The sequence below is a fragment of the Labrus mixtus genome, chromosome 23, assembly GCF_963584025.1.
Source record: "Labrus mixtus chromosome 23, fLabMix1.1, whole genome shotgun sequence".
Classification (NCBI taxonomy): domain Eukaryota; kingdom Metazoa; phylum Chordata; class Actinopteri; order Labriformes; family Labridae; genus Labrus; species Labrus mixtus.
In genome coordinates, this window is record NC_083634.1 from 19065639 (window position 1) to 19086007 (window position 20369).

General features: G+C 40.6%; 1 protein-coding gene and 1 long non-coding RNA gene across 2 annotated transcripts in view; one reads left to right on the forward strand and one right to left on the reverse strand.

Moving 5' to 3' along the window:
* LOC132958229 (cytochrome P450 26B1) overlaps positions 1-13792 on the forward strand; it is a 34655-nt gene extending 20863 nt beyond the window's left edge. The window contains exons 3-7 of the mRNA XM_061030940.1: positions 6471-6589; positions 7265-7421; positions 7699-7854; positions 9681-9965; positions 10153-13792. Coding sequence (XP_060886923.1) covers positions 6471-6589; positions 7265-7421; positions 7699-7854; positions 9681-9965; positions 10153-10545 — 1110 coding nt within the window. The 3' untranslated portion in view covers positions 10546-13792. The remainder of the gene's footprint in view (positions 1-6470; positions 6590-7264; positions 7422-7698; positions 7855-9680; positions 9966-10152) is intronic.
* Positions 13793-16377: 2585 nt separating this feature from the next.
* On the reverse strand, positions 16378-18380 carry LOC132958832 (uncharacterized). Its single transcript, XR_009666841.1, has 2 exons — positions 17724-18380; positions 16378-16748 (listed from the first exon to the last, which is right to left on the reverse strand). It is a non-coding gene; the product is annotated as an uncharacterized LOC132958832 (long non-coding RNA).
* Between the last annotated feature and the right edge of the window lie 1989 nt (positions 18381-20369).

Sequence of the window (20369 nt, forward strand, 5' to 3'; positions counted from 1 at the left end):
GTGTGTGTCGGACCTCCTTGCGGTTTTCATACGGAAAAACAATCTTCACACAGCACATTAGCCTTTTGGTGGATCAACAGAGGCAGCCAGTTTCCATCTAACCCCGTGTTAAGCTAGGAAACTAACTCTCCAAAGAGCCACAGCGGGGACGGGTTTTCCACTACGGGACGGTCAGGGGCCAAACGGGGCCAACATCGTCTCCGTCTGAAAAAAAAACCAACTTCAAACTCAATGATGTCTTCCTGCGGACAGGCAGACGGAGTTTTTATCGCCGACCTGCACCGCGTCGAGGCTTCCACGCTGGGGTTTGGAAAACTCAAACTCAAATGCAAATTTTGCCGGAGAAATCAGTCGGAGCGAGTTTTCCTATCAACTCCGAATCTACCTTGAAGACTTTTTTTTTTTTTTTTTTGTTAATTCTCGTGTTTTCTGAGTTTAAAGGCAGCAACAGCAGCCAGAGAGGCGGAGAGCAAACGTCACAGATATTCTGCTCTGCACCATTCCCACCACATTGTTACGTTTCCTGACATTTGATATTTTCATTCAACTCCTCCCATTATAATTCTGACGTTACAGTACAGGTAGCTTTCTTACAGTAACAGTTCTTAGGCCAGATTACTCAGATGACCTGTTTCAGCCTGCACCATTGGGGGGGGGGGGGGGCGGGGGGAGACTTTTCCAACAGACTTATAAAGTTGGATTATTATTTTTGGGGCTTTTCTGCCTTCATTGGACAGGACTGTTGATAGAGCAGGAAATCAGGGAAGGTGTATGGGAGAGGAGCCACAGGTCGGACATGACCCCTGGACGCCTGCTTGGAGGACTACTGCCTGCCTCCATACATGGGGCGCGACCTGACCGCTAAGCCATCTGCGCCCCAAATCTCTAACATGATTATGACACTACTGCAGATGCATTCAGTCAGTAAGCGATGGAGATGTAATGAAGACTTTAGCTGACCTTATTTGGGATCAAGCCTGGCTCAGTTTGAGTATTCGGTTCCTTTGTTTTTTTTTGTGTGCACAAATGACAAAAGATCTACAAAAAAAATCGCCCATTTTTGCCCTCAGCTGCAATAAGTGTGCTGTAGTAAATCTGCTGCGCTTTGGAAAGTGTCCCTCAGAACAGAAATCACACTGTGTGAATCCGATGAGGAGTTTTTAAAGCACAGTGGCAGCAAGCTCTGTCTTTTAAATTCCCTCATTCCACCTCGTTTTCTACGTTCCACATTTTCCTTCTCGTTTGTTTTCCCTCTTTTTTTTTTCTTCTTTAAAACATTTTAAAATTCAGGAAAAGGAGAAACAAAGGCAGGAGTAACAGAGAAGGCAGGTCATACAGGAGTAAAAAAAGAAACAATCCCACGGAGTTAGTAAGACTGACTTCAACCTGTTTGTTTTCTCTCCAGTTAAAAATCAGGAGACGTTAAAGTGCTGGAGAGGAAGTGAGAGCTGAGGTGAAATCATTATGCAGCAGCTCTCACGTCTCTCACATACTTGGATGGTCCGTCTCCCTCCTCGTGCTTCTGCTCATAGCCAGTAGAGGGCGCTGCCAATTCTGGCTGAGCTGCAGCCAACTCTGCTTGTAACCCACTTTTTTTTTTTTGCTTTTCTACGTTTTTTATCTCCCTCTCTCTGAGGTCAAATTTAAAAGAAAAGATATATGAACGGTGAGTTGTAGCTGGGTTTATGCAAAGTGGGGTTTTTTTGCAGCATGGAGGTTCTGAATTTAGAAAACAGCTGCAACAGTTTCAAAACTTAAAAAAAATAATGTGAGTGCAAGACCCTTATGGTATGCACATAAGACAATACCAGAGACTAATAAGGTGTTTCTTACCTGTCTCCCACCTCCACTGGTCACTTGCCGTCTTTTCAATCAAACCAGAACTCCACAAAATGAGGAAGAGAAGTAGTTATGACACCGCAGGTCACACCTACACATTCACACACTGATGGTAGAGGCTGCTGAGTGAAGTATCCATCAGAGGTAACTAATCCCATTCATACACACTGCAGAGGAAGCAGAGGGAGCAACATGGGGTTGAGTGTTTTGACCAAGGACACATCAGACATGTGGCTTCAGGAGCTGGGGATTGAACCCCTGACCTTCCGGTTGACAGACGACCGACTCTACCAACTGAGCCACAGCCGCCACAGCTCTGCTCAAAGTAAAGGTGTAAAGACGCAGATTGTTTTTTCTCGACATTCAGACGCAAAAACCGGGGCTTTGAGCGGTGAGGCGGACGTGTGCAACACAAAAACGATCACGAGCAAGTTGTAAATGGCGTCAGGTTGCGTGCAATGGGTCATGGCGGCGGCTGCTGCCCTCGCGGTAATCTCCCAGCATCTTATACTGGTACGTTGGTACGCACCAGTATACAGGACAGTGCATAGAAAATGGGTATCAAAAGTGCGATTTTACAGAAAGCAGTAAAGCCTCCTGTGTGACTTTCTTCACCTGGCCGCTCTGACCTCTTTACATCGAACAGTAAAGCTCGCCAGAAGCAATCCCGCTCCGATGATAGAAGCGGGGAAAGACGTACGAACAGCTTGTTTGACTGAAGAGAAAAGAGAGAAAAGGAATAAAAAAAAGAGGATGGATGAAGGGGCAGGGAGAGACGGGAAGAGGTGGGGGAGTAGAGAGAGAGAGAGAGAGAGAGAGAGAGAGAGAGGGAGAGAGAGAGAGAGAGAGAGAGAGAGAGGGAGAGAGAGAGACAGAGAGAGAGAGAGAGAGAGAGAGAGAGAGAGCGAGAGAGAGAGAGGGAGAGAGAGAGAGAGAGAGAGAGAGAGAGAGAGAGCGAGAGAGAGAGAGAGAGAGAGAGAGAGAGAAGAATAAAGGAGTCTTTACATGTCTGTGGAACCAGCAGCTCGCAGCACTTTCACATAATTTAAGACATATGGACGTTATTAGGACGACCGTGTGTGTGTTTGTGTGTGTGTCTGTGACTATTTCAGTGTGTGTGCAGAAGTCTGGCAGCGCGTGTGTGTGTGTGTGTGTGTGTGTGTGTGTGTGTGTGTGTGTGTGTGTGTGTGCGACATGTGTGTGTGTGCGTCTTTAAGCCTGTGTCTTTGCGCTGCAGGCTACAGAAGACAGGCACGTTTTTGTGGTGCAGAAGAATGACTGTTGAACTGAACAATCCCCCCCCCCCCCCCCCCCCCCCTCCCCGCCTCCCCCTCCCCAAGCACACACACACACCCCCACACACACCCGTCCAGCGTGGAACTTGGTATGTCCCAGAGTGACACTGCATAAAAAAAAACTGTGTTTGATTGGCAGCCATGCTGTGGCGAGAAGGGAGAGGGGAGACACTGTGTGTGTGTGTGTGTGTGTGTGTGTGTGTGTGTGTGTGTGTGTGTGTGTGTGTGTGTTTGTCTGACCTGTAGTTACCTTTCAGACGGACTGACTCACTCGTCCTACAGTAGCTCCACTCCGCTTGCTCCAGCTCTATTTCTGTAAGCGTGTGTGAAAGTGTGTGTGTGTGTGTGTGTGTGTGTGTGTGTGTGTGTGTGTGTGTGTGTGTGTGTGTGTGAAGAGGCGCAGTACTCGCCCAAATTGACTTATGATGCGTATTCCAGCACAGACAGGTTAAATAGATTAATTCAAAACGTTACACAGCCATTTTTGGCTCAGCGAAATGTTGCCAAATCACCAACACGATGTCCAAAATCCTCTTTAAAGACTGTCGCTGATCTGATCTGATCTGATCGGGAGGGCGATCTCACGACTTGTGTAGGTGCCATAACCCCTGAACAACAGGATGATCGAAGCAGCGACCGATCGACCACAAGTGACGGAAACCGCTTCCCAAAAAAAAAAAAAACTCAATCTGGCTGCATAACAAACCAAACAAACGTTCATGACGGCCGTGTGTTTGTTTCTCAGACTGCTCTGAGGTCAGATAGTGTGTGTAAGCCCCTGTGGTCAGGGTTGGAAAGCAGGTCATGTAAACTGATCTGTGACCGGGCGGCCCTCAGGGTGCGGCGGCATGCAGCGGCGGAGGGGAAATGTAGCGCTGCTAACGTCTCGTAGCGCCCTGTGATCTGCGCTAACCACTCCCTAACACACACACAGCATTATATACTGTATGTATACATACCCGTACAGAGCGCACACGTAATTCACACATGCACACTTTCATGCACTGAGCTCAGTGGACTATTGTTCATTCATTCTGAGGGGCGACGGAGGGAGGGAAGCAAGGGTTTGGAAGAACGATGAGAGAGAGAGAGAGAAGATGGCAACAGAGGAGAGAAAAAAGGAGAGGAAAAATGAGGTAGAGGACAAAAAAAAAAAGGAGTATGGGTGCCCAACTGCTGGTTTGGTGGCTGAAACGTTGACCTCAGGAACCACATGTACCCTCATTGGCCGAGGCTCAAAGCCCACTAGAAGCCTCTCTATTCCCTCTCAGACTCCATTATGTCTCAATGGAAAAAAAAAAAAAAGCAGGAACAGAGTGTCTTCACGACCATGTTTCTTCAGTGTGTTAACATGTGGAAAATATATTCTTAATACACAATAAAGCCTTTTTTCTAGCTTCAGCAGCTCGGTTTGTGCAACAACACCACTTCAGGTTTTTCCAAAGGTTGATTCTAGACATGTGGCTCTCTTCAAAAAAAGAAGTGTTATCGAGGACAACAAAAGTGTGCCAGTTTGCCATTTTTTCTTCAGAGTCACCGAGAGTGAAGTCTTCATTGTTTTAAGCACAGTTTAGTTCATCTGCATGGTTATAAAAGAGAAGTAGGAAAGCTATAAAAAGAAACCCGCAGCAATAACATAAACTTAGACCGCAAACAAGCTGCAATTATTAGCTCGTGCATGTTGGGGAAAGAAGGAAAAAACAATCTCAATATACTTCGGAATAAGCAACAACAAAGTAAACCTTGTGCGTAAGTTCATCCCACATCTTCACTTCCATTTCCAAAACAATTTAAAAGCTAAATTAAGTAAATTAAGGGGGCTTATTTAGCAGCCAATGAACTCTGCGCAAAGTATGTTCCACTCTCATCTGGGCAGAAAATGCAAACTAGTCATGATTAAGGTCAGATTAAAAGTAGTACCTCGTCTTCTGTGACACTACATTTGAAGATTTTACCATTTCTACCCCCCGCCAGCAGGGATGGTTATCTTCTTCTTGTCCATCTAGACCCAACTCCTAACTGTTCTGACGAGAGCTCAAGAGGTTAAACGCACCAGAGTGTTATTTATCCAAATAAAACGAAGTGTTGGTGACTGATCGGTATTAATATAAAAGCCCCATTCTAGTCTAGTCTGCTCACGTTTCTCCTCTCCTCTCCAATTGGTCTCCACTTCTAAATCATTTCCAAGACTGTTTTAAGGGCAGTGTTGGAGCTTAAATCCGATGGAATGTTATTTGTCCAAACAACACTGACGACTGTCGACTGATTCATACAAAGAAATACTACGAGTAGCCAGGAAAGACTTAAACCCCTCCTTCTCCCACTTCTCTGCTCTGTCTGTCTGTCATCCCAGTTCTGCTGACTACAGGGGAAAGCCTCCACAATGTATAAGTCTCTGTAAAGAGGGTTGGAGGGGGAGAAGGAGTTTGGGGGTGAATAGGGACTGGGCATCACAGTAAGTGAATAGGAATGAACACACGATGGAAAGTCTTGTGGAGGTACAACTCATTAGAGAGAAGAAGGGGATTAATGGATAGTACAAGTTGTAGAGATGTGACAGCGGGAAGACGAAAGGTTAATATTAGGAAAATTGTGCAAGGATCAACCTCTTAAAATGTCAAGTGAGTCAGAACCACATCTTGCTTCAATACCATCTATAGGAGAAATACCATGACATTTTGGTGGTTTGTTCGTCATTTAAAGACTTGTGTGTCAACTTACATTGGTTTCATTGTTCTACCAAATTTGGTAAAGGTTGCAGAGGTGAAAGTGTGCAAAAAAAAAAAAAACAATATTGGAGAGTATATTTGTAGGACTTGTGAAGATAGCTACATGGAAGATTTCATGGAATCGGGTAAACTATTTGACGGGGTAAATAGCAACATGTTGCATTTGCAATGGCCAAACTGGACCCCTTGCTTACCTATTACCATTTTTATTAAAATACTTGGACACTGACTTTTTATGCCATCATCAAAGAGGATCAAATATAGCTGAATAAACATGTCCTTTGGGCCATCTGTTCACACACCTTGTCAGTCAGGATTTGCCATGCTCAGAGGTTTTCTAAAGATATTCAACTGTAAGAGGATCATGTACTGTGTACAGTCCGTTTGGCTAATCAGTGCTTTTGTCCTCTGCTTGCTTGTGTGGGTTCAAAAGACTTTCTCTTTGCTTTTTGTCCATGTGCCAACTCATAGAATTTACGAGTGTTTAATGAAAATCCTGGTTTGATCTTATCAGCCTTGGCAGTTTGTGTCATGAACAGACAGGTGTAATTCCCGCTTCTGAATTTTAAGTAAATGGGAACGTATGCTTTTCACTCTGTCTCTCCAGGTGTTTGCCAAAGTGTTCAGCCACGAGGCTTTAGAGTCCTACCTCCCGAAAATCCAGCAGGTCATCCAGGAAAGCCTCCGAGTGTGGAGCTCCAACCCTGAGCCCATCAACGTCTACAGGTACAGAAGGGGTCCTCAAGGGGAAATGCATTCTCAAGAGAAGAAAATATAAATTTCACTGTCTAAAAAAATAGGGTTGGGAGTATTGTAGAATTTCAGGTTAAAGTGTCATCCTAGGAGGTAGGAATAATGTAGTCGTATACTGTGCCTACTCGGTTCCTAAAAACCTTGAGATGGTAGAAATCACAACTTAAATAGTAATGGCATCAATGACATAATCATGCTTGCAACAAAGAGAAATTCAACATTACAAGTCAAAATGTTCACAGAAAGATTGGGACTAAAAAGAGAAATGTTGCAGCAATCAAAAACAGTTTTTAGGAAATGATAACTGCTTCAAAAACGCCAAAGTTGGCTCGGAACCAAGAGGCAGCATTGGTAGTAAAATAATTTGGGATTTAAAACGATACTCTTTGGTGTGAAATCGTCCATGTTTTTGCAGTTTTGCACATGTTGAAAAATTTATTAACCAGTTTCTATCCATGAAAATAAAGCAGAACATCATCAGCATAGGTAGAAATATACTAAAAGTGAAATGATTTGGAAGAGCTCTGTCTCTTTATAATAAAGCCCAACAAAACTTACATAAAAATTGTATAAATATAGGTATCACTTGTCAGGTATCACATTTAAGGCGCTAAATTAAATTGATCCTGATTGGTTGTCTTTTCACAGGGAGAGCCAGAGGTTGTCGTTCACAATGGCGGTAAGGGTGCTGCTGGGGTTCAGGGTGACCGAGGAGGAGATGAGGCATCTCTTCTCAACCTTCCAGGACTTTGTTGACAACCTGTTCAGTCTGCCTATAGACCTGCCATTCAGCGGCTACAGAAAGGTATCGCCAACTTTCTCCTGACAGAAATACAGCCTATTGTTTTTCCATTTGGTCTAAGCTTTTCCGCACTTAACTTGCTATTCACCAGTTGTTTCTCAACATCACAAGAGAAACACAAGACTCTTTTAAATTGAAAAACTTGCAACAATGTTTAGCTACTGGCATCTTTGAGACAATTGGTTTAACAGGTTGAACCAAAATATTTTAGTTAAATTTTGTAAACTAGAAATGAACGTTTCAAGTGCAAGGATTAAGCTTTCTTTGTTTTGTTTTGTAGGGTATCCGTGCACGAGACTCCCTTCAGAAAAGCATAGAAAAAGCCATCAGAGAGAAGCCGCTATGTTCTCAGGGGAAGGATTACAGCGATGCGCTGGACGTCCTGATGGAGAGCGCCAAGGAGAACGGCACTGAGCTCACCATGCAGGAACTGAAGGTAACACACCTTTGAACAAAACTCTTGTGATACGGGAGAAAAGGTGTGCAAGCAAGCATAAGAAGTGGCTGTATCACAGATGTTCATGCTAACAAGTACAGCATGAGTACACACTCACCCTGCTGCGTATTTATTCACATGAATACAGTCACACGTAAAGAACACACTCACTGTTTACCTAGCAAAGTGCTGCCAAAGGGAACCTGTCTTGGATGACTGAACACACACATATATACCAACAAATATAATTTGTCCAACAAATCATCTTGGGATCATAAGCAATGGAAGTGACTTTATATACACATCTTTATGTAAAATATGGCTGCAGGGCTGCTCAGCCGATGCCCAGAGGCAGACAGTAACAGTATAAGACACACACTCATGGACAGGCACACCCTCTATTTACCTATTAAAATAATTTTGAAGAATTCTCTGGAAACTGAACTCGCTCTGCGTCTCTCTCACTCTCTGCGGTTTCTGGGTTAAGTCCAGGGCCAAAAATAAGTCAACACTCCCCCTGCTAGGGGTCTGAAAGAGGCCTCCTGTACGCACACACTCACACACACACACACACACATATATATATATAAATACACTCAAAAAGTGAACTGGGGAGCCCCTGTCGCAGAGGCCCAGGCTGAAGCACTCTCCTGCAGTTTTCTGACGCACACATATATAACACACAGACATGGGGTGAGGCGGAGATGTGTTTTGACACGGATGATGGCAGATGAGAGGTTTATAATGAGCGTCGTGCCGCCCAGCCTCAGTGTTATTTATTCCACTACCTTAATAATGGGCCCGGTACGGTACGAAAAATGTTGTTATTGGATATGAACTTTCCAAAAAAAACCCACTTCTTTTTAGGAAAGAAAAACATCACACTTTTATTATGTCTTGGCTTTTGACATTTTTTTTGGCCATGTTATTATGAAACAAATGGCAGGCTGGAGGTGTTGGATGGTGGATTTGTGCCGAAAGTAAGGATGAGGCCCAAGTTCAGTTTTCTGACAATTTTCCCTACTGATCATAAACCAAAAAGACAGATAACTCCATTACATGTAGATTTAGAAAAACACTGTTCTCCCATCCTTATTAGTTTAGCTACCTCCCCTAAAACAGTTATCGTAGCTATAGTTGGGCTTTTTGGCTGATATCCACACCCACACTCAGCATATTTTACTACCATCAATATTTCCATTCTCTGGACCATTTAATCCAGTGACAAGCTATTAGCCCATCAGTAGCTGAATCCAGTTGGCTTGTTAACAAAGTAAAGTTAAATCAGTTCAAATGGCCATGGTAAATATCTGTACTTAGTCTAAATTTGCGTTCGTGCTGAAATTAAGCTTTTCTTTAAAGATCAATGACGGGCTTTTCCCAGAATCTGGCCCTGTTTTGTATAATTATAGTGACAGTAGGGGAGATTATGTTTAGAAGCCTTGTGGAGCACAGACACGGAAACCCCCTAGAGATTGGAAGTCAAAATGATGGGTTTCAAGATGATTAACAAAATTGAAAAAATAGGAAATACAGTAGCAGACCATATTTGTTTTTGAATTTCTCAGGCCCTTCATTATCTAGACTTTTGTTTTTTTCTGAGTATCCAGGCGTAAATATTTGAAAATAACTTTAATAGTAATAATCTTAGTTGTATAGCACTTTTAAAAGGGTGGCATTGCTGATCACCCAGACAAGATACTTAAGTGTGCCAAACATGGATGGAGTCCATAAAGGTGGTACCCATTTTGGTCTCACTTGGCTGGGCAAAAATGATTCAGGAAGATTGTACTAATAGACCATCTTGCTTCTCAATCATCCCTTAGGAGTCGACAATCGAGCTGATCTTTGCGTCCTTTGCCACAACAGCCAGCGCCAGCACTTCACTTATCATGCAGCTCCTCCGCCATCCTCAGGTCTTGGAGCGCCTGAGGGAAGAGCTGAGAGCTAGAGGTCTCCTCCACAATGGCTGCCTCTGCCCTGAAGGAGAGCTGAGGTTGGACACCATCGTGAGCCTTAAGTACCTGGACTGTGTCATCAAGGAGGTGCTCAGGCTCTTTACGCCTGTCTCAGGGGCATACAGAACCGCCATGCAGACTTTTGAACTTGATGTGAGTAGCACTGCGATAGTTCTGACTGAATACTTTAGACCTTAAAAGTGAGGTTTCAACTGTATCTGCTTTTATTTGGTGATGCAAAGGTAGTTCTGTACAGTCTTATCAGAAACCTACCCATAGTCCAAGTCTTACCAAAAGCCATGCACTCAATGGCCACGTTTCTTTTTCTTCATGTCTCCAGGGGGTTCAGGTTCCAAAAGGCTGGAGTGTGATGTACAGCATCCGGGACACCCATGACACCTCAGCTGTCTTCAAGGACGTGGATGCCTTTGACCCTGACCGCTTCAGTCAAGAGCGAGGAGAAGACAAAGAAGGACGCTTCAACTACCTTCCATTTGGTGGTGGTGTCCGGTCCTGTCTGGGCAAACAGCTCGCCACTCTCTTCCTTCGCATCCTCGCCATTGAGTTAGCCAGCACCAGCCGTTTTGAGCTAGCTACCCGGAACTTCCCTCGTGTGATCACGGTACCAGTGGTCCACCCTGTTGACGGGCTGAAAGTCAAGTTCTATGGCTTGGACTCTAACCAGAACGAGATCATGGCCAAGACAGACGAGCTGCTTGGGGCAACTGTTTGAGGGGCAGGGAGTAGACAAGTAAGGGGGAGGGGTGAGTTATCTAAGAAGTCTTTAGGGTGAAGATTGAAGGAAGGAAAGAAATAATTTCAGTTATTTTTTCTTCTCCACCTTTTCTCTGCTAAGTTAGGGGTTCTTTTTCAGACTAAAAGAAAAGCAGAGGTCTTCATCTCTTGTTACAACTGCAAATGATGAGAGGAAATGAACCTCTGAGAAAGGAAGAAGCTGCCAAAAACGTTCTTAATTATGCTCGATTCTGTGTATTTTTTAAAGAAATATACAAACAAAATCTATTTACAAAAAAAAAAAGCTATGTAATATAATTTGAAATATAGAATGTGGGTAGTGCACAATGGTAGTAAGGAAGGGAAGTACGGTGGTACTTTGGTGAAATGAAGTGTTGAAATAGAAACGTGAAAGTAAGGATGGTTGTGGAAGGAAGGCAAGATGGATGAAACAGGGTATAGGGTGAAAGATTATGATACTTTAGCATTTTGCTTGTCTCTAATCAAATGCAGTAAACCATTATAGCTGTCTAGCAGGGTAAAAGAGATGGATATGTGACTGAATGTTCTGGACAAAACTTCTTCTTCATGGTGCCACCCATGTGTTTGATTATTTGAAAGAATGAAATCAAGTGGTGATGACTCTGTTTTCCATCAGACGCCCATCAAGATTCAAATTGCCTACGAGCTAACAGATGCATTGGCAAGGATCATAGTACATTGGGTAGCAGGTTGTGTCATAGTGCCATTTAAATTTTCAGATTGGCTCTGCACCTCTTCTTCAAGCCAACCGAATCATGATGCAGTAAATACTTTGACTGGCTTCAATATGTACTGCTAATAAGTATTCATTTGGGCAGTGGATGAGAGAGCCTTTCCATGAGTAATATAGTTCTGTAAGGGAAGATATCATAGCTGCATGTACTAAGGGGCAAAAGGCTTTTTGAATTGATGTAACTGGGCAAATTGTTCAACTTTACCTATTTCTACTTTCTTCTTTACTGCTGTTTTCATCAAAAAGTTGCCTCTAATTGTTTGACTTCTTAAAGAATTCTTCCCACATTGCACCCAGTTATGCATCCTATTGTAGAATAAGCTAAAATTACAAACACTATGAGGAAAAAAAAACTATTTATTCTGGAGTTTTAGCGCTTAGATTACATCCTAATAACAATTCGTACCTCGAAACTATGCCTTGTTGGCATTCCAAATTGGAAACTCTAAAATGTCAAAATATTAGGGACAGAAACAGACAGCAGGAATACTGGCATGTCTTAAAATTGTGGCTTGTTATATAACTCCATTCCCCAGTCCTTGCCACTGTAGGTTGCCCACCAATGTAGACTCAAAATGATGCCAATATGAAAACGCTAATCCTAGTAATCTTGTTGGTATGTGAACTCAGGTGAAGATTTAACTATGTGATGGATAAAAAGCATTTTATTGGTGGTTAACTCTGACTGGCTGCACATAAATGCTGTCACTTACTGTGGAGGTTAATGAGCTGGACTGAATACTTTTTTGAAAAGTGGTCAATTCTCAACAATACAATTTCAGGGGTTTCCAATAGTACATGCTCTCACCTGATGTATTAGCATCTGCAACCTTTTAGTATCTGCCCAAGCGAGCTATTTAGAGGTGCAAGCAGAATCAACAAACCCTATACGAATTGGCGTCGCACAAGATAAAAGTAACTGAATCCAGGTCCAGGTTTGTTTTGTTTTTGTGTATTCTCTGACCGTTTGCTTTGATGCATAAACTTCACTTTCAAGTTGCGTTGAGATTGAATTCTCTTGGACAGTAAATTACAGCGAGAATTGCAATAAACAACTTGCTCTCGCTAAGCAAGAGAAAAGAACAAGGGACACAGTTGAGCTGGGGAGGAGAAAACTTACATACATGCTGCTTGAATGTTGCTTTTGTCATACTGTGTTTGTTTGTTAATGTGCTGTGTTTTTTTTTTTTTCCGTCTCCGTGGGGCAGCCAGTTTGAGTTCTGTGGGGAAGGTGACATTCTGTCTTGCTGCTCCTCCAATCAACGCTAATGATGCAAAAACAAAAGAATTTTCCATGGTTTAAGCAACTTTATTAGCTGAAAGAGATTTATTGTTTGAGGTGATTGCACAATCAGAACTCTCAGAGCTTTGTGTATTCCATATTTGGAGAGGAATATTTGTTTTTCTTATTTCCCATTCATGGAAAGCTACGGCAACAGAACTCTGGGAACTTGGTAGCGGAACTCTCGGACATTCTAGAAGCCTTGAACAGAGTTCTAAGTTCCAAGTGAAACCGAAGCTTGAGAGAGATGGACCAATGAGATTTCAGGGGAGGGCAGGGTCACTCTCAGAGGGCTTTTCCTATTGGACGATCATGATGCCCAACAGCATTCCAGATGGATTCTGCCTGTGCTAGCCATTGGTCACTCTTTTTACCAACCACACCACTGATTTCTTCTTATGAAAAAAATAAAAAACAAAAATAGAATTTTTTGCTGCTTTTCTTGTGTACATTTTTCTAATTGAGAGTTATAGATTGCAATAGTTTGTACCGAGTGAGATTTGCCATTTCTTCCTTTTTTATATATATGATTATAATTTAGCTGATTAAAATATTTGCATTTTGTGGAAGCAAAAGAGCATTCATAGGTAACAGTGTATATTAATTTGTACAATATTTCTTTCCTTAGCAAGCCATGGGGAAAATCAGCTATTTACATCTACTAATAACCTAATATTAATGTTATTGTACAATTAATATTATTGTTATAAGATATTTGAAATGATATTTTTTATTCTATTACAGATATAGAGTTTTTAGGCTAAATGAGAAGGTCTCTGGTAAATATTGGATGTATTTAGAATGTTATGTATTTCAGTTATATTGTAAACAGTGTTTAAAATGTTAATATTGTTTATTTGATTACTGTAATAATTATTATTATTTGTTTTGTTATCAGACTTATTATCACTGCATTTTATTTGATATTAATTATGGAAAACAGAAAGCACTTGCGAGGTATGTCTATTTTTTAAGTGCCATGCGACTACACTTCCCGTTCCTCTCACCTGTCGGTTTCTTCGAAAAAACTTGTCTTATGTCTTTCTGTAAATAATATTTTTATTTCTTTTTACAGGAAAAAAATGTTCATTTAGTTGAAATATGAATGTCTTGTCCTACTTTCTTTTCCTTTTTGTTACCGTGACTGTTAAATGTACTCCTGTAATAAACTATAAAGAAAAATAATAAGAGTTTTGTATAATTCCTGAAAATGTCATGATTTGATGTTTTAGATGTCAAACAGTGGATACTGAAATGACAATTAATCCTGCCCTTTGAACCACAACTATTTACCATTATTATATGTGGAGTAGTGGTGGGAATCACCAGAGGCCCCACGATACTTGAGTCACGATTCATTGCGATTTTAAATATTTTGCAATGTGCTGAGAATTGCGATACGATTTAACTTTTTTAACTGCATGTTCAGTCCACAAAATTAAAAATCAAGAACTGTTTTGTCAAATAAGACAAGTTTTCTGGCTTTAGAAAGACACATAGGGAAGCAATTCAAATCTTGAAACAAAAACATTGAAATACAATTTTTGTTTTGCTATTCATGTCTTCAAAGTGAATCTCACAAAGAATCTGAGACGTGTCATGTGGGGAACACACAGAAACTTGAAGTCTGGTTTAGACTCTCAGCACACTGACTGCCTTGTGTCTCAGTGCGTCCATATCTGTTTTTATATCCCAGGCAGCAGAACACTGTGGTTTATGAACATCAAGAAGAAACTGGCTGGGAGTTTTCTTTAGCTTGATGGAAGGCAGAAACACAGACAAAGAAAGGGTGAAAGCAATTACAATGACAGATGTAAAAAAAAAAAGTAAATAAACAAACTTCAAAGACATGGTTTGAGAGTTTACACACCCACACGCATTAGTACTTTTATACTTTTGAGGAATCTCATTGGTATAATACATTCCCAGCCCATACCCAACCCCCCATTATCACGAGTACTAAACCACAAACCCCAACCTGATCCTTATTCAAATCTGAACTTCAAACCAAGTCTGAATCCTTAATCATACCTCATAAAAGGTCAAAAGCCAAGATGACCTAATGTCACTAAATGGTCCTCACTCAGGGTTTAATATCATGTGGTTCTCACAATGATAATAGTACCGGCACACACACACATACAAACACAGCTGGTGGAAAGAAAATAATTTCAATTCTGTTTGTAGTTTTCTGTATGAACAACAGCTCTCAAAGACGAACCCCAAGGGAATCCGTTTGTACTTTCAGGAATCAACAAAAATCAAATCAATAGATGTAGGAACATGCAGTCATTCAACCAAATGTCCCTTTTAAACCTTTCAACCTTTTCAGTGCCATTAAATAAAAACATTCCCAACAGAAGTGCAACAGTCATATTTTTGAGAATTTCTAGTGGGCCGTTGAGTAGGCATTTTTGACTCAAGCTTTGAGAAGTACAAAAAGAAAGAAAACAAGGAGACAGACATAGAGGACAGAGGGGAAAAGCAGAAAAATTAAGGGTGAGCGATAAAGTCCTCTCGGCTGTGACTTTCATGGCTTCTGAAGGATTAAAGCGGTTATTATCCAGCAGAATGGATGCAGAAGCACACAGCAGAACCCTCAGCTGGAGGTATGACGGATCATGAGAAACACAGAGAACAGACAATCAGCATGGAGACTGAATCAACAGGATAAAGACTTCTGAGGGAACAGAAGTGTGACAGTCCATCTCAGAGCAGGATGATGTAGTGAAGACACAACAGAGAGAAGAGAAACTGAACAATGCTAATCACAAACTTCATGCAGGACTCTGATTTAATCCAATCCTTTTTATTCTGGGCACTTTGGGTTGGATGAGTAAAAATGAGAAACTCTTAAAATGTAATAGAGGGCAGAAAAAGTTCAACAACAAGATGAATGTGAAGATGCAAGTGCTTTTCTTTTATCTAAACATAAGGTAACACTTTATATTAAGGTGCCTGTAATAAGCATTAATAACAGGTAATAAGTCACTTATAAGTCACTTATAAGACCTTATTAGATTCTTATGAACACAAATAAGACTATATAAGTGTTAATATAGGCATAATTAACACATTTATTATGTCTTATAAGACACTTATAGGCTCTTATTAGAAATGTACTGACACTTTATATACCGTCATAAACATTAATAAGATGTTTATTAACATTAATAAGACTTCATGAATGTTAATTAAACTATAGATTAATTTATAATTGGCTTGTAAGATATTAATTAACACAAAGAAACTTGTTTATAGACCACTTATCAACGTTCATAATATTTTTATTGACATTAATAAGACTTTATTAGGTTCATATTAATGCCTTATAAAGGTTAATAAATACTTTATTATGCACTTATTAAGAGTTAATAAAGCTCCTCTGCAGGTACTGGATCTAAAGTGGGAACACTACTTATAAAGATTAATAAATACTTTATTATGCACTTATTAACAGCTCAGTGGGAACAGGGTCCAACTTTCAAGTAAACGCAGAAACAAAAAGGAGGTCTGTTGAACTTCCACTCAAACAGTTTTTGAAAAAATAAATGCTACTACAAATACAAGTTATCTTTAAGGTTAACTGTAAACAACATGAACAACATTTGGTGTGTCATAGCTACCAACATATCTGATCAAATTCAGGGAAAAAGCAGAGTTGTTTTTAACTCATATTACTGTAAATAAAGTGTTGAAGGTGGACAAACATCAGAGGACTAGGACTCCTGGAGCCCAAGGTCTGAATACCAGTCAAGAGATGCACACAGGAATACATTTTCAAACTTTGTATGTAAGGAACACAAATATTGCTGGTCAAGATTACAATATACAATTTACTAATTAATAAAGTGTGCACATGAAATAAAACAAACATTTGAAGTGTCTAAGCCCAGTCTTTTTCGTTGGGGCTCAATCCAGGTGTGTGTTTCTGTTTAATCTGTGCTCTATGAAGTAGCAAAGGAAGTTCTTCCTTAGAAGAAACAGTCTTCTTAATCCCACTTGAGGTCTCGAAGGTTGGGCTCACTATCCAGTTAGCTGCTCACAGTTCTATGGTGGATGCTCTTGTCGGTGAATGCTCTTCTGGATGAGCCCAAAATCCACCTTTTACCAAAACCTGACCTACAGACAGGTCACACCGCCCCTATAAAGATAAACATGCACGTCAGCATCAACACAGGCTTCATCTCAATTTAAGCACTTAACATTTAACACCAAGTATTAAAATAACATCTGTTTTTATTCACAATTTTCCATTAGCTCTGTTGTACTACAAAAAAGGTTAAAGATTTTCTTTATCAATTTACTGTTGAGCTTTTTATTAATTAGACAACACACTTTACTGTAATAACTGTACGATGAAACACTGAAGTTCTGTGTGAAAGACTCCACAAAAGAGAGTGAAATTAACAAAAGAGGAAAAACTTTCATCATAACTTGCATTGAACTATTCCTTACTCATTTACATACTGTGGCTAAGCTAAGCTACTTTCACCCTTCATGGTGTCAAACGTTTGCTCTTACAGATCACAAAAAGCCTAACACGCATGTTCTCAGCACAGATGCTGGGCTAAGCAGGAATATATGACTGGCAGGCAAACAACAGGTCTCAGATCAGCCAGCTAAGAAGGCTGGGAGTCTCACCTGATTGGTTAGAAAGTTCACTACCAATTATTTTTCTGTTATCGCTCTTTTTTTTCGCGCGAGATTTCTCCCTCAGCCGCCTTGTCTCTCACACACTGAGACCGGGGGCCAGGGAGAACTCTCGCACAAGTTCCCTCTTTCCCTCTTTTCTACCGTCAAAAGCCATAAAAAGTGCAGAAAACAGCAAAATACAAATGCAAATATTTATAATTTTATTGCAGGTTTTGTGTGTACCTTTTGGCCATGAAGGTGTCCATAAAAAAGACTAATGCAATCAAATACATTTTGTTGCTAGTCTTTGACATATCAAAGACTCTAATCACCATTCAACTAATAACCTTGTATTTTAAAGGGTTACAATCCTGAAGATAATTGAATGTTTTGAGCAAGTCAAAAGTTCTTTAACTTTAACTAACGCAGCAGAAAAATATAAATACATTTGAGGAGGGCACAAGGGTTGGTGGTGTTGTCTTACCTTGATATACCGTAGAAGCTCATCACAAGTCAGGACACTGCTCTCCACTGTGGCGGGCGATCAGCATGAAGAACTCCACCCTCCGTACACTTCCCTGTCAAAGTCAGTTCAATTAGAATGATTACAGCCTAAAAGAAAAAACATCGATGATAAACGTATACGAGGCAGCAAAGATATATTCCAATACTGTTTAATTCATGGATACACCACAAAGCATTATCTCTCTGTCTTAAAATAATACCAAAATATGTTTTGATTTGATCAATATTTCAGCCCTTGTTTTCTGGCTGTGAATTTTCAGATTTGTTTGAAACATGTTTATCTTCATGTTTGTCAGTAATCAGTTAATCAGTAATTGCCTATAAAGAGTATGTGTGACTCAGATGGGACGCTAGCCATGTTGCTTAAGGTAGTGTATGTTAGTCTACTATCAGTATAAGTGACGTTGCACAAAGTGCTACAAAGGTTCAGGCTTGAAGTGGACCCAGGCAAAAAAAAAAAACTTCTGTTGAAATTTTGAAGTGATGCAAGCTGAGATGAAATGAGTCTCCAGGTCATCCAGTTTCTTTTCCCATGCACTCGAAACAGATTCCCGTGAGAAAATCTAAGCTTTTCTTATCCAGAAATGAAAGTGAGTCCTCAGACAGAAACAACTGACGCTGCCGGACCAAGCTGCCAAAAAGAGGAAATGTCAAGCTCACATCAGTTGTCATTCTGTTCAATATCTGCATATTTGCTTTAGCAGCAGGTGTGTCTGTGTACACGTGTCAATACTTTCTGGAAGGCAGTTGGCACACATTATGTTTCAGTTTCTTTAAGGTGTGGTTTTTCCTCATTGCATCATTATAGGGTTTCCCTGCATGATGGCATGTCAAACATGTTTGAACGGATCCTGATTTGATATTTGTTTTGACTGAAGCTCACATGGGAAAGAAACATTTTTAACTTCCTGTTGGAATTTGTGGATGACAAAGAAAAACATGAACAGCAAACAAAAGCACCTTAGCCTAATCAAAGGACAGTTAGTTTCTTTTGGTTTTGCCAAACGGGCTGACACTCCAATCAAATGCAATGACGAGCAATGGGAATTATTTGGGGGATTTCCTTCTTACCTGTCAAAAAACGAAAGCATGTGCAAGAAATGTCATGTCATTTTCTAGTTGATATGTACGGAGTGATTGTTCTTAAGACAACTACATGCTGAACCCCTTAATTGCATTGCAATTTATCAGTGCTTGTTAGGATATTCAATATAATATTTGAGATTGGTGGACTCACAGAGAAAACAATCGGTTGAGCAACACTGCTACCCCTTTAGTGAAAATGCTACTTTGCTCAGAGTAATCACGAAGATACATAGAGAGGGCCAAATTAAATACAGGATTTTTCCAGGGAAAATGAAAGCTCTGCTAATGACCCCCAGAAGTCCCTGAACTGTTGATAGGAAAATGGGACCATAAATCATGAGTTGCTTTTGCTTTCACCCGGTTATGAACTGAAGAAATGTTCAGTTATTAATCTTATATTTATCAAACCCTAGTATTGCAGTAGCAAAAGAAGAAAGTGTGACTCATTGAAAATTGGAAGAAAAACAGAGGAAAGTGTTGTATAACATGATTGGCACAGTAAAGCAAAACTAAACTAAAAGAGACAGTTAGAGAAAGTAAAAGAAAGAGTGACAGTGTAGGCGAACAGGAATGAACCGGAAGACGAGTTTGATGACACATTAAAACGAGGAAATGTGATTCAACAAATGACAAGAGGCGTAGGTGATGATGGGAAGATAAAATCATAGATTAACTGGGAATTGCCACAGGTGTTTGTGTGTAGGTTCATGAACTCGAGGTGAACTCGTACAGATGCGTCTACAGCACAGCAGGTGCGGGAGTCAAACCAAGTTCAAAGAACAAGCACAGACACATGAAAGAACTCTCACTTAAGTTTGTATTTCTTCACTTGCGAGGACCTGCAGTGACATTATGCATCACCCATCTTCACAATAATATTTATTACCACAGTCTTTCCTCATCTTTACCCTTAAATAAAGTCTTAAAACTTAAATGTCCTCACTTTGCAGAGAGTCCTTGTATTGACTTGAAAATACGTTGGTCCTCACAAGTATTGTACACACACACAAGTACTGCGATCTCCAAAACAACGGTACACATGTGCTGTACAGTAGCTCGAACATCTTGTAGAAAATGTGTTCCTTTTGTGTTTGAAGTGAATCCAAGACCTGCTGATCCTTGGACGTGAAACACACATGACCTGACTTGACAGCCATGTGTGAGCGCTCATCTCACAAACACATTCAGGTATTCCTTTCATATTGACATATGTTCAGTGGTTTTATATCTATGCCGAATGTAAATGTGAATATTAGTGAGTGCACGGGAAAGACAAAATAAGAGGGAAAAACAATGGATTGTAAAACAGGTAAAATGACAACTTACATATTTTTTTTTTACATAAAATATTCCAGGGCACTCACACTAGGCAATTTGTACCGCACCTAAGCACGCGTCACCCCATAAGTCCAGTTCATGGTACATTTCTGAGAGGTGTGCTTTGGCTCGGTACACGGTGAGAAAATTACATGAAATAAATGTCCAAATATTCAATAGATCCATTAAGCTATAATGAAGA